Raw genomic sequence first — 12,431 nt, forward strand, 5'->3', positions numbered from 1 at the left:
AGCTCACAGCAACCTTCAACTCCTGGGCTTACGCGATTCTCTTGCCTCAACCTCCCGAGCAGCTGGGACTACAAGGCGCGCGCCACAACGCCCAGCTATTTTTTAGTTGCAGTGTGGCCGGTCTGGGTTTGAACCCGCCACCTCGGCATATGGGGACGGCGCCCTACTCACTGAGCCACAGGCGCCGCCCTAGAGTACCCTTTTAAAGATACCCAGAAAACTGGCAAAAGTTGTTACCTTTGGGAAAAAGAAATAAGAGATGAGGGCAGGCAGTGCAAAGGAGATTCTTTTCACCTTGGTATGTTTGGATTATATTCCATTGGCAAGTATCATCGATTTTAAATAAAATACTAAGTATTTAAAACAAAACTTGTCACTTTTGTTCCAAAAATGAGCTCAGAGCTTAAGAAAAATTGAGTTTTGGTTTATAGCATGATTCTTTATTTTTTTATTTTTTGAGACAGAGCCTCAAGCTATCACCCTGGGTAGAGTACCGTGACATCATAGCTCACAGCAACCTTAAACTCCTGGGCTCAAGCGATTCTCCTGCCTCTGCCTCCCAAGTACCTAGGACCACAGGCGCCTGACACAACGCCCAGCTATTTTTTGGTTGCAGCCGTCATTGTTGTTTGGTGGGCCCAGGCTGGATTTGAACCCGCCAGCTCAGGTGTATGTGGCTGGCGCCTTAGCTGCTTGAGCTACAAGTGCCGAGCCTATAGCATGATTCTTAAGAGAAAAATCAATAGCCTTTTTGAGACCAAGATCTCAATGCAGAAATGAAACACATTTATAAATGACCATGTATGACTTGGCATAGCAGAGCCTAAGTTTGGTGATAATGAACTTATTTATTGAGCTGGGGTTTTAAAAAGGAGGCCTTCACACTTCTCATTAGAATGAGGCAGATTACCCTTTTAGAGAGTAACAATGATGAAAAACCCAGAATAAAGGCAAAGACAAAGAGAGAATTGAACTTTTTTTTTTTTTAAAAAAGCACAAAAACCCTACATACTAAAATTATACACATCAAGTATTGGTCCAATCTTACATCAATCTATTTACAATTAAACAGCACCATGGTTTTCTCATCTAGGTTAGTTGAACATGCCCAGAGTAGTGTTATTCAAAGTATGTGTTCCTTTAAAATAAAATAAACTCTTAAGAGAGCTCAAATTCTCAACAAACCAACCTTTTGTCAATCATAGATAACGATGGTATCACTAGTTTTCCTTAAGAAAAGTAGGCTTAAACACCTTTTTCCCAGCTGACAAACTTTGAGAGATGGTGCTATTCAACGTGGCACACAAAACTTTTTGATGACAGAGCAACATATTAAAATACTCTCTCATACCTCCACGTCTAAATAGGAGAATTCTCCTTTTGAATTAATGCTGTTTTCTCTTGAATTTAGATTTAATCATCAGCAATCCTAAATTCGATACAGCCACAGTCTTTAAAATGATTGCATAAAAATAGGGAAGTAGTTAAAGCTTTAAGAAACATGGTAAGTTACAATTATAGATATATTTAATAAGGCTATAGAAAGTGTAATACCATTTTAAACATTACATTTAAACTAATTAGCAGTTTCATTTTGTCATCAGACTTAATAATGGTGTTTCACATCCAAATAGGTGCGAAGGTTTCTATTTTCCAACTGAGAAACTGTCTAAGTGCCTTCTGTCCTCTACTTTTCCATCTCATGGATTCTCGGGAGTTTAGTGGTCAACTCTTAACCCCTTCTCATCTAAGGAACCAACTTTTTTTTTTTTTGTAGAGACAGAGTCTCACTGTACTGCCCTGGGGTAAAGTGCCGGGGCGTCACATGGCTCACAGCAACCTCTAACTCTTGGGCTTACACTATTCTCTTGCCTCAGCCTCCCGAGCAGCTGGGACTACAGGCGCCCGCCACAACACCCAGCTATTTTTTTGTTGTTGTTGTTGCAGTTTGGCCGGGGCTGGGCTTGAACCCGCCACCCTCGGCATATGGGGCCGGCGCCCTACTCACTGAGCCACAGGCGCCGCCCTAAGGAACCAACTTTTAAAAGGCTCCAAATTAAACATAAACCTTGGCAGCTTTACTCCAGTCACAGGACAGAAAAATCAGGTTATCTCACTGCACTTTTTTCTTAGGCCCCTGACTTACAGATGGTTCTTAATTTGCTTTTGCTAGGAAAGATGAGGGAGGAAAATTGTCATCCACCATGAACAGAGGTAACTGAACTGGGAAGCTCTAAGACTAAGGTATAAAGCAATGTTTCATAATTTGGTGATGCCAGTAAACCTTTCATACTTGTAAATTTTAAGTTGAAATTTTCTCTAAGAGACTGAAAATGGGCACAGTTCTCCCAGGCACAGATAGAATGGGTTTTCCTTACACTCTTTCCGCAAAGTGGAGGAGAAGAGAATAATTACTTGATTATCCTGTAGTAGTGGGAACAACTGTACTTGATTCTTGGGTTCCCTGGCTCAGGAACCATACATTTGGGGTCATAGTTGGCTATGAAAAGCTCTAAGGAGAACAGATAAATCAATGAAGGTATTATACAGTAGTGACCTTCTAAGCCTCGATATGAAAACAGCTTCATTATATAGACCTTTCAAAATGTGTATGCAGCAAGACGATAAGAGACTTTTCAACTGAGTATCAGTTGAAAACCACAGAGACTGCATTGACTAAATTATTGCCTAGTGTTACAGAAGGATGCCTGCCACCAATGTGCTGAAAGGCACCAAAATTTAGTGTGCATGTAAATCAAGACCTCAACGTGTGGGGATGAGGAAAGCAACACTGAAGCACAATTCGCCAGTCTCTACTCCTTTATGGCTAAATATATGAACTAAGAATCAAAAACCAGAAAAGAAGCAAACATCAAATACTACTCTTTTCAGTTTTCATTAAAGAAAAAAGCTTACATTTTATAACTGTTATTGACGTTTTCTGGAAATTCTATAGTTTGATATATATTTTAAAAATCTGTATTCAAAAGGTGCTTGGTGCTATTTTCGTGATGCAATGTTCCAAATCATTTAAATATAGCCATTACATAGTTGTTTTAAAATAAATGGTTATCTATTTAACTGCTTCTCAAATTAGAAATTGTAATTACACGAGTCTCAAAGGCTGGCTCTTTGTGTTTTATTATTTTTGTTGGTCTCCATCACAGATGGAAATTTTCACTGGTTAATTCCTCAGAACTAAATCCATTCATAGGGAATTTAGAGCAGTGAAAATAAATTTCACGCCATAGAGTAGGAAATAACATCACAATAAAAAGGAGCAGAAGGATCAGGGAACCAGCCAATAGGATCAGTTCAGTTTTCCACTGGTGTTGGGTTCTGCAAAGGCTGGCTCACGATAACCTGTACAACATAGTCCTTTGGGATCTTCAGCTCTTCCAACTTCATTTTGTCAGTAAGAGGTCTGCCAGAGAAAAACCACCGCTGACTACTTGGTTCCACTCCTTCAGCTGCATGTAACCGTCTCTTCATGTGGAATACTGTGTCTGTGCTACGAACCACAAGTTTGAGGTCTTTGCCTGTAGAAAGGCGCAAACGGAGCTGAGATTCATATCCAGAATTGGGTGGTGGCTCAGGAATGTCCAGAGTCTCTATGTCACTCTTTTCCTCTATCATGTTGATTGGTGGTGCTAAGCAATAGACTGGAAGCTGGTATCTGTTCCCCAGTTCATCATAGCACTCTGTAAGTGCACCTTCAGAAAGAGAAGATATGAAGAAGAGTTTAAATGAATGCGTATTTGTTTATGCCTTGAAAAATGCTTAAGCTTCTCTTGCTAGCATGCCACTGTGGAGAAAAAAAATATATAAAATAATGCCAATCACTATTAGCCAATCATGATCAAGTCCCATACCCAATTATTTGACTATTTTTATCTAATTTTACATTAACCAGGATATTTGAAGTTTCAGATTGATGTGAGAGTACACACAATTAGATTACATTCCTTGTGTTTGTAAGGTAAAGTCTGAGATGTAATTGTGTCCCTCACCCAGGATGTGTGCCATATACCTGTACACTGTACCTGTTAGGTGGGAAACTTACCTAGCCCCTTCTTCTCAGGACCCTAGCTCCTTACCCCTAACCCTCTTCTAAGTCATTTCATGTCTAGTTCACAATTTCATTAAAATATTAATGGAAGGCGCTGGGTCCCATGGCTCACCCTTGTTAACCCTAGCACTCTGGGAGGCTGAGGTGAATGAATTACTTGAGCTCAGGAGTTCTAGATCAGTCTGAGCCAAGAGCAAGACTCCTCTCTACTAAAAATAGAAAAACTAGCCCAGCATTGTGGCAGGCGTCTATAGTCCCAGATACTCAGGAGGCTGAGGCAAGAGGATCACTTGAGCCCAGGAGTTTGAGGTTCTTATGAGTTATGATGCCATGGCACTCTGCCCAGGGAGGAAAGAAAGAAAGAAAAGTAAGAAAAGAAAGAAAGAAAAGGAACTGAAAGCATAAAAAAAATTCAAATTTGCTTATTACGAATGCTTAGGTCGAATAAAGGGAAATTCAAATTACACTGGGATATCTTTTTAAGAACAAGAATCAGCTATCCTTTTTTTTGCAGTTTTGGCTGGGGCCAGGCTTGAACCTGCAACCCCCGGTAAATGGGGCCGGCGCCCTATTCCTTGAGCCACAGACGCTGCCCCAGAATCAGTATCTTAAACAAATGAGGAAAAAACAGATACCTTAAGCCCATCTCACCACAACCAAGTATTCCAGAGCAGTTTTCTTACTTCCTAAATTGAACTACTTGGCCAAAAGTCCTTAGTCCAAAGAGATTACAAACTAGAAATGAGAGCCTTACCAGCTGTCACGGACTCACTCACTGCTTAGATGTGAGTCTTATTAGAGGTATTTATTTAATCCCTATTAATCATCTATTACAGAGAAGCTATAGTTTTTTTGAGGCAAGAGTCTCACTATGTCGCCCTGGGTAGAGTGCCGCAACCGCAAACTCTTGGTTGGGCTCACAGCAACCGCAAACTCTTGGGCTTAAGTGATTCTCTTGCCTTAGCCTCCCAAGGAGCTGGGACTACAGGTGCCCGCCACAACGCCCAGCTATTTTTTGGTTGGAGTTGTCATTGTTGTTTGGCAGGCCCGGGCTGGATTAGAGCCCGCCAGCTCCGGTGTATGTGGCTAGAGCCCTAGCCGCTGAGCTACAGGTGCCAACCCGAAGCTATGGCTTTTTAAAAGGAAGAACAAAAGGGGTATGAAGTTTATAACAAGCTAGCTCAGGAGAGGTGAAGAAGCACTTACGGTTTTAAAGTATTAGTGGCTAATTTCCTTATAAAGCATAACTACATTATAATTTTATTTATTTTTTTAAAGACTGGGTCTTGCAATGTTGTGCAGGCAGGCCTTGAACTCTTGGGCTTCCACCCAACTGAGTACTTTGGTAGACAGGAACATAACCTACATTGTAACTACCAAGACTTCCATGGGGAAGTCTTAAAAGCACAGCTTAATAAATATTTTATTTTAAAGTTATATATAATATATCCTTTCCTCAAACCAGATATTAACAGGTTGGGTGCAGTGACACACACCTGTAATCTTAGCACTCTGGGAGAGGCACAGGTGGGTGGATTGCTTGAGCTCACAAGTTCGAGACCAGCCTGAGGAAGAGTGAGACCTTGTCTCTAAAAATAACCAGGTATTGTGGTGGACGCCTGTAGTCCCAGCTCCTTGGGAGGCTGAGGCAAGAGGATGGCTTGAGCCCAGGAGTTTGAGGTTTCTGCGAGCTATGACACCCTGCACTCTACGTGGGGTGACAAAGTAAGACTCTGTCTCAATTAAAAAAAAAAAAGAATATTAACAGCAGTTGTTTATCAATTGGAATAAATAAAATACCTATCATATTCAGAATACTCATACACAAGGTAGTTAATATACAGAGCAGGATGTTGAGAAATGATTATCAATGAACAAATGAGTTAATGAACTGTAGTCAACTGGATGAAAACATAAAGCATCTGAAATGAGACCAAAATGGTCACCAGTTCACCATGGGTCTGATCTGGTCTGCTTTCTAAGTAACATAAAAGGGGCTGTGGTGGTAGCTTATCAGAAAGCAGGATATACATGACTTTCTCTCTGTGTTATTCACTAACACTGCCATGACATTGAAGAAGTGAATCAAATTCAAACACAGCTGTGATCACTAGCAGTTCCCTATACCAGTAAGGTCCCACTTTAGTACCAGTGTACTTATAAATATGGGTATAGTCAATTGGGCAATCTTCACTGTCTCAAGCTTCAGTATGTTCTCATACCACAACAGATATAATACAGCAGGATTGCAAACCAAAGCAGTCAAACTAAAGGCAGAATGATGTCTTGACTGAAAACTATCCTACATTTGCAGACTCTCTAGAAACTAGAACTGGCGATGCATGGCAGCCTTTTGTACAGTGCTAAAACAGTAGTGTAAGCCAACCTCAAAACAAAGGCACAGGCCAGGCTCACCCCATGTGATCCCAGCACTCTGGGAGACTGAGGTGGGAGGATCACTTGAGGTCAGGCATTCGAGACCACCCTGGGTTAAGAGTGAGACACTGTCTCTACTACAAAAAAGAAAAATTAGCCAGGCATGGTGGTGAGTGACTACAGTTCCAGCTAACTTGGGAGGCTGAGGAGGATTACTTAAACCCAGCAGTGTGGGGTTGCTGTGAGCTAGGCTGACACCATGACACTCTAGCCTGTGTAACAGAGTGAGACTGTCTAAAAAAAAAAAAAAGTACAAAACTTAACAGCTAATAGGCACTTTGGCTCTTACTAAGTCCGAATACTCAATTCTCCAACATGACGAAAAGAAGCTCAGTCTTTTCCTTCTTGCCTTTCAGCTCAACAAGTCAGGGTTTAGTTTTCAAATCTCAAACATGTGAGAGAGAAAAACTCCATGGACATGGTCTTACTCTGCTGCCTAGACTACAATGCAATGGTACAATCACGGCTCACTGGAGTGGCATTTCCACCTCAGCCCCCTGAGCTACTGTGACTATAGGCTCGTGCCACTCCTGACTCATTTTTAAGATTTTATAATAGAGGGTCTTGCCTAGCCGGGCGTTGTGGCGGGCGCCTGTAATCCCAGCTACTTGGGAGGCTGAGGCAAGAGAATCGCCTAAGCCTAGGAGTTGGAGGTTGCTGTGAGCTGTGTGACACCACAGCACTCTACCAAGGGTGATAAAGTGAGACTCTGTCTCTACAAAAAAAAAAAAAAAAAAAAAAAAATAGAGGGTCTTGCCATGTTGTGCAGGCCTATCTTTTTTTTTTTTTTTTGTAGAGACAGAGTCTCACTTTATGGCCCTCAGTAGAGTGCCGTGGCCTCACACAGCTCACAGCAACCTCCAGCTCCTGGGCTTAAGCGATTCTCTTGCCTCAGCCTCCCGAGTAGCTGGGACTACAGGTGCCCGCCACAACGCCCGGCTATTTTTTGGTTGCAGTTTGGCCAGGGCCGGATTTGAACCCGCCACCCTCAGCATATGGGGCCGGTGCCTTACGGACTGAGCCACAGGCGCCACCCTGTGCAGGCCTATCTTAAGCTCCTGGCCTTAAGTGATCCTGCTGCCTTGGCCTCCCAAAGTGCTAGGATTACAAATATGAGCCACCGTGCCTGCCATGTAGCCGTGTATCTTTTTACTCAAGCTCAGGCAGTGCTCATATCTACAATACTGGAATAAGCAATCTAGACTCTATTGCTTAGAAGATTCCTAAGTTTTAATCTAGAAAAGGCAACTTATTTTTTGTTTAGTAGAAAGGTTTCTGGTTTATTTACTCTTTCCCTTATTTCTGCCTATAAAATTATAATCTGAGGCCAGGCATGGTAGCTCACACCTATAATCCTAGCACTTTGGGAGGCCGAAGCAGGTGAATTACTTGAGCTCAGGAGTTTGAAACCAGCCTGAGCAAGAGTGAGACTCTGTCTCTAAAAATAGCCAGCTGTTGTGGTGGGCACCTGTAGTCATAGCAACTTGGGAGGCTGAGGCAAAAGGATTGCTTGAGCCCAAGAGTTTGAGGTTGTTGTGAGCTATGATGCCAGAGTACTTTACCAAGGGCGGCAAAGTGAAACTCTCAAAAAAAGAAAAAAATCAGACTCTGAGTTATAAATAGGCTGTAGTTTTACATTAAACTAAAAATTAGACTTTTGAGGGCCAGGCATGGTGGGTCACACCTGTAATCCTAGCACTCTGGGAGGCCAAGGCGGTTGGATTACTTGAGCTCATGAGTTCAAGACCAGCCTGAGCAAGAGTGAGACCCTATCTCTAAAAAATAGCTGGGTGTTGTGGTGGGCGCCTGTAGTCCCAACTACTCGGGAGGCTGAAGCAAGTGCATCACTTGAGCCCAGGAGTTTGAGATTGCTGTGAGCTATATGCCACAGCACTCTACCCAGGGTGACAAAGTGAAACTCTATCTCAAAAATAAAATAAAATATAATAAAAATTAGACTTCCAGTTTCTAGTCTGTCATGTAAGAAGTTTGGAAATCACCACTCCATCCTAACAATAAAGAAAAAGCTATAACAAAGTGAAAATTTAACAACTCTTCTTGGATCTATAAGATAAGATCAATCGCAGGGAAAACCACTGCCCCCCAAATTGGAGAGACAGACGGGAATACAGAGAGTCATATTTATCAGAGCAGAAAACCAGGAGCTAAAACCTTTGTGGAAGTCGTGCAGATTAGGGACACCTGAAATGTAATTGGAGCACTGCTGGAGGCTCAGTGTAAGAAAGCCAGGGATAAAAGCTCCAGGGGACCCAGGCCCGGGAGAGTGATACTTCTCTGAGTTTTACCTCCTAGACCTCTCTACCACCTCCTTGTAGCAAGTATTAGAGAAACATCCCCTATGCTTTTGGCCAGGAGGCAAAGGGGGAAGAGCAAAAAGAAATCAGTTTTAAATATGTCAAAGCATTCTGTCAAGAGAAATTATTTAACTAGAGACTAACCTGTTAGGGCTTTATCAGAGCCTAATTGACCTGGGAGAAGGGAAATACGCAACTCTGGCCCCTTTAGCCACCCTGTCCCACCTAATGTTGGCACTATAACTAAGAAGCACTGGTAAAATTCCCAATCCAGAGGCAGAGGCTCAGGAAAAAACTGAGACCTAACCCTTGACTGTGGAATTCTTCTCTGCCCCCCACATCTTAGCACCACGTCACTAAAGGCCTACTTATTGCAGTTCCTTTATCTAGTGTATCATGCCCACCTTTTAACAACAACAACAAAAAATCACAAAACATACCAAAAGGCAAAAAACACAGTATGAAGACACAAAGCAAGCATCAAAAGCAGACTTAGATATAATGGGGATATTAAAATTATCAGACTGGAAATTTAAAACATAGTGATTAATATGCTAATGCTCTAATGGATAAAGTAGACAGCATGCAAGAACAGATGAACAGGCGGGGCGTGGTGGCTCATGCCTATAATCCTAGCACTCTGGGAGACTGAGGCAGGTGGATTGCTTGAGCTCACGAGTTCGAGACCAGCCTAAGCAAAAATGAAACCCCGTCTCTACTAAAAATAAATAGAAAAATGGAGGCAAGAGGATGGCTTGAGTCTGATGTTGAGTTTGCTGTGAGCTATGATGCCATGGCACTCTACCCAGGTCTGTCTCAAAAAAAAAAAAAAAAAAAAAAAAGAATAGATCAACAATGTAAACAGAGAATTGGAAAGAACCGAAAAGAAATGCTAGAGAACAAAAACACTATAACTGAAATGAGGAATGCCTTTCATGGGCCGATTAGTAGACTGAATATGACTGAGGAAAGAACCTTTGAGTTTGAGGATATCTCAATGGAAATCTCTAAAACTGGAAAGGAAACAGAAAAAAAGACTAGAAAACAAAACAAAAGAGTATAGCATATCCAATAACATACACATAATGAGAATATCAGAAGGAGAAGAATCAGAGAAACAGGAGAAATATTTGAAAGAGGCTGGGTCCAGGGGCTCATGTCTAATAGTAGCACTCTGGGAGGCTGAGGCAGGTGGATTGTTTGAACTCAGGAGTCTGAGACGAGCCTGAGCAAGAGTGAGACCCTGTCTCTAAAAAAAAAACCAAAACAAAACAGAAAAAGGCTCAGCGCCTACAGCTCAGCAGCTAGAACGCCAGCCACATACACGGGAGCTGATGGGTTTGAACCCAGCCCAGGCCTGCATGTCAATAACGAAAACTCCAACCAAAAAACAGCTGGGCATTGTGGCGGGTACCTGTAATCCCAGCTACTTGGGAGGCTGAGGCAAGAGAATTGCGTAAGCCCCAGAGTTTGAGGTTGCTGTGCGCTGTGAAGCCATGGCACTCTACTGAGGGTGACATACTGAGACTCTGTCCCAAAACAAAACAAAACAAAACAACCCCCCCCCCGACAAAAAAACAAAACAAAACAGAAAAACTGGCTTGGTGCCCGTAACACAGTGGTTATGGCGCCAGCTACATACATTAAGGCTGGCGGGTTTGAATCCAGCCCGGGCCCGCCAAACAACAATGACGGCTGCAACCAAAAAATAGCTAGGCGTTGTAACAGGCACCTGTAGTCCCAGCTATTTGGGAGGCTGAGGCAGGAGACTCACTTGGGCCCATGACTGGGAGGTTGCTGTGAGCTGTGATGCCACAGCACTCTACCCAGGGTGACTGCTTGAGTCTCTGTCTCAAAAAGAATAATAATAATAATAATAATAATAATAATCCTTAATGTGTGTACGCCTAACAGTAGAGAGTCAAACTATGTGAGGCCAAAACTGATACAACTACAAGGAGAAATGATGAATTCACTGTTGACCCTTTGGCACCCTTCAATCAGAAATGGACAGATCCAACAGATAGAAAATCAGAAATGACACTCAACAACACCATTAATCAATTTGATATAATGCAAATGTTTAAACTACTTTATCCAATGACAGAAAAATAAATATTCTTCTAAACTCGAAAGGAACATTCACTAATCCAGACCACATTCTGGGCCATAAAACACACCATAACAAACTTAAAAGAACAGACATTATACAATGTCTGCTCTCACACCATAATTGAAATAAACTAGAAACAAGTAATGGAAAGATAGCTGAAAATACAAAATACATGGATATTAACACATTTTTTAATTTTTTTTTGAGACAGAGCCTCAAAGCTATCACCCTGGGTAGAGTGCCATAGTATCAGAGCTCACAGCAACCTCCAACTCCTGGGCTCAAGCGTGTCTCCTGCCTCAGCCTCCTAAGTAGCTGGGACTACAGGCACCCGCTACAGTGCCTGGCTATTTTTTGGTTGCAGCCATCATTGTTGTTTGGCGGGCCCAGGCTAGATTCCAACCCGCCAGCTCAGGTGTATGTGGCTGGCACCTTAGCAGCTTGAGCCACAGGCGCCAAGCCATAGACACATTTCTTTTTTTTTTTTTTTTTTGTGGTTTTTGGCCGGGGCTGGGTTTGAACCCGCCACCTCTGGCATATGGGACCGGCGCCCTACTCCTTGAGCCACAGGTGCCGCCCCATAGACACATTTCTAAATGATACATGGGTCAAAAAAGAAATCTCAAAAGAAACTAAAATATATTTCAACTAAAGGAAAATGAAAACACAACTTACCATAACTTGTGGAATGCAATGAAAGTAGTGCCTACAGGGAAGTGCATAACGCTTATACAAGAAAAGATCGAATATCAATTTTATAATGCATAGAAAAGAAAAGAAGATCTAATATCAATCACTAAGCTTCCACCTTAGGAAACTATTAATAGAAAAAGAATAGCAAATTAAATCCAAAGTAGGCAGAAGAAAAAAGACATTAAAGCATTAATCAATGAAACTGAAAATAGGAAATAAACTTAAAAAAAAATTCATGAAATCAAAAGCTGGTTCTTTTTGGGGAAAAGAACTAATAATCCTCTACCCAGGCTAACCAAGGAAAAAAAGAGATGGCACAAATTACCAATGCCAGAAATTGAAGAGGGGACAATCACTATGGATCCCACAGACATTAAAAGGATAATAAAAGAATACTATGAACAATTCTATGCCTACAAATCTGATAAGTTTGATGAAATGCACCAATTCCTTAAAAAGCACAATCTGCCAATATTCACACGCGAAGAAACAATATGAATAGGCCTTTATCAAAATTCTCAAATTAGTAAGGAAAGAAAAAAAATCATATGTTGGGCTTGGTGCCTGTGGCTTAAGAGGCTAGGGCGCTAGACATATACGCCTGAGCTAGCGGGTTCGAATCCAGCCCAGGCCCACCAAACGACAATGGCAGTTGCAACCAAAAAATGGCTGGGCATTGTGGCAGGCGCCTGTGATCCCAGCTACTTGGAGTTTTGGCCTGGGCTGGGCTTGAACCTGCCACCCACGGCATATGGGGCTGGCACCATACTCCTTCAGCCACAGGCACCACTCGGCTCTAGCTACT

General features: G+C 42.1%; 1 protein-coding gene across 1 annotated transcript in view; it reads right to left on the bottom strand.

Annotated features, from left to right (window-relative positions):
* Positions 1-3,124: 3,124 nt before the first annotated feature.
* The window catches only part of UBTD2 (ubiquitin domain containing 2), an 88,124-nt gene continuing 78,817 nt past the window's right edge, over positions 3,125-12,431 (bottom strand). The window contains exon 3 of the mRNA XM_053567360.1: positions 3,125-3,713. Coding sequence (XP_053423335.1) covers positions 3,316-3,713 — 398 coding nt within the window. The 3' untranslated portion in view covers positions 3,125-3,315. The remainder of the gene's footprint in view (positions 3,714-12,431) is intronic.

The sequence above is a fragment of the Nycticebus coucang genome, chromosome 17 (genome assembly GCF_027406575.1).
Source record: "Nycticebus coucang isolate mNycCou1 chromosome 17, mNycCou1.pri, whole genome shotgun sequence".
NCBI classification, from domain to species: domain Eukaryota; kingdom Metazoa; phylum Chordata; class Mammalia; order Primates; family Lorisidae; genus Nycticebus; species Nycticebus coucang.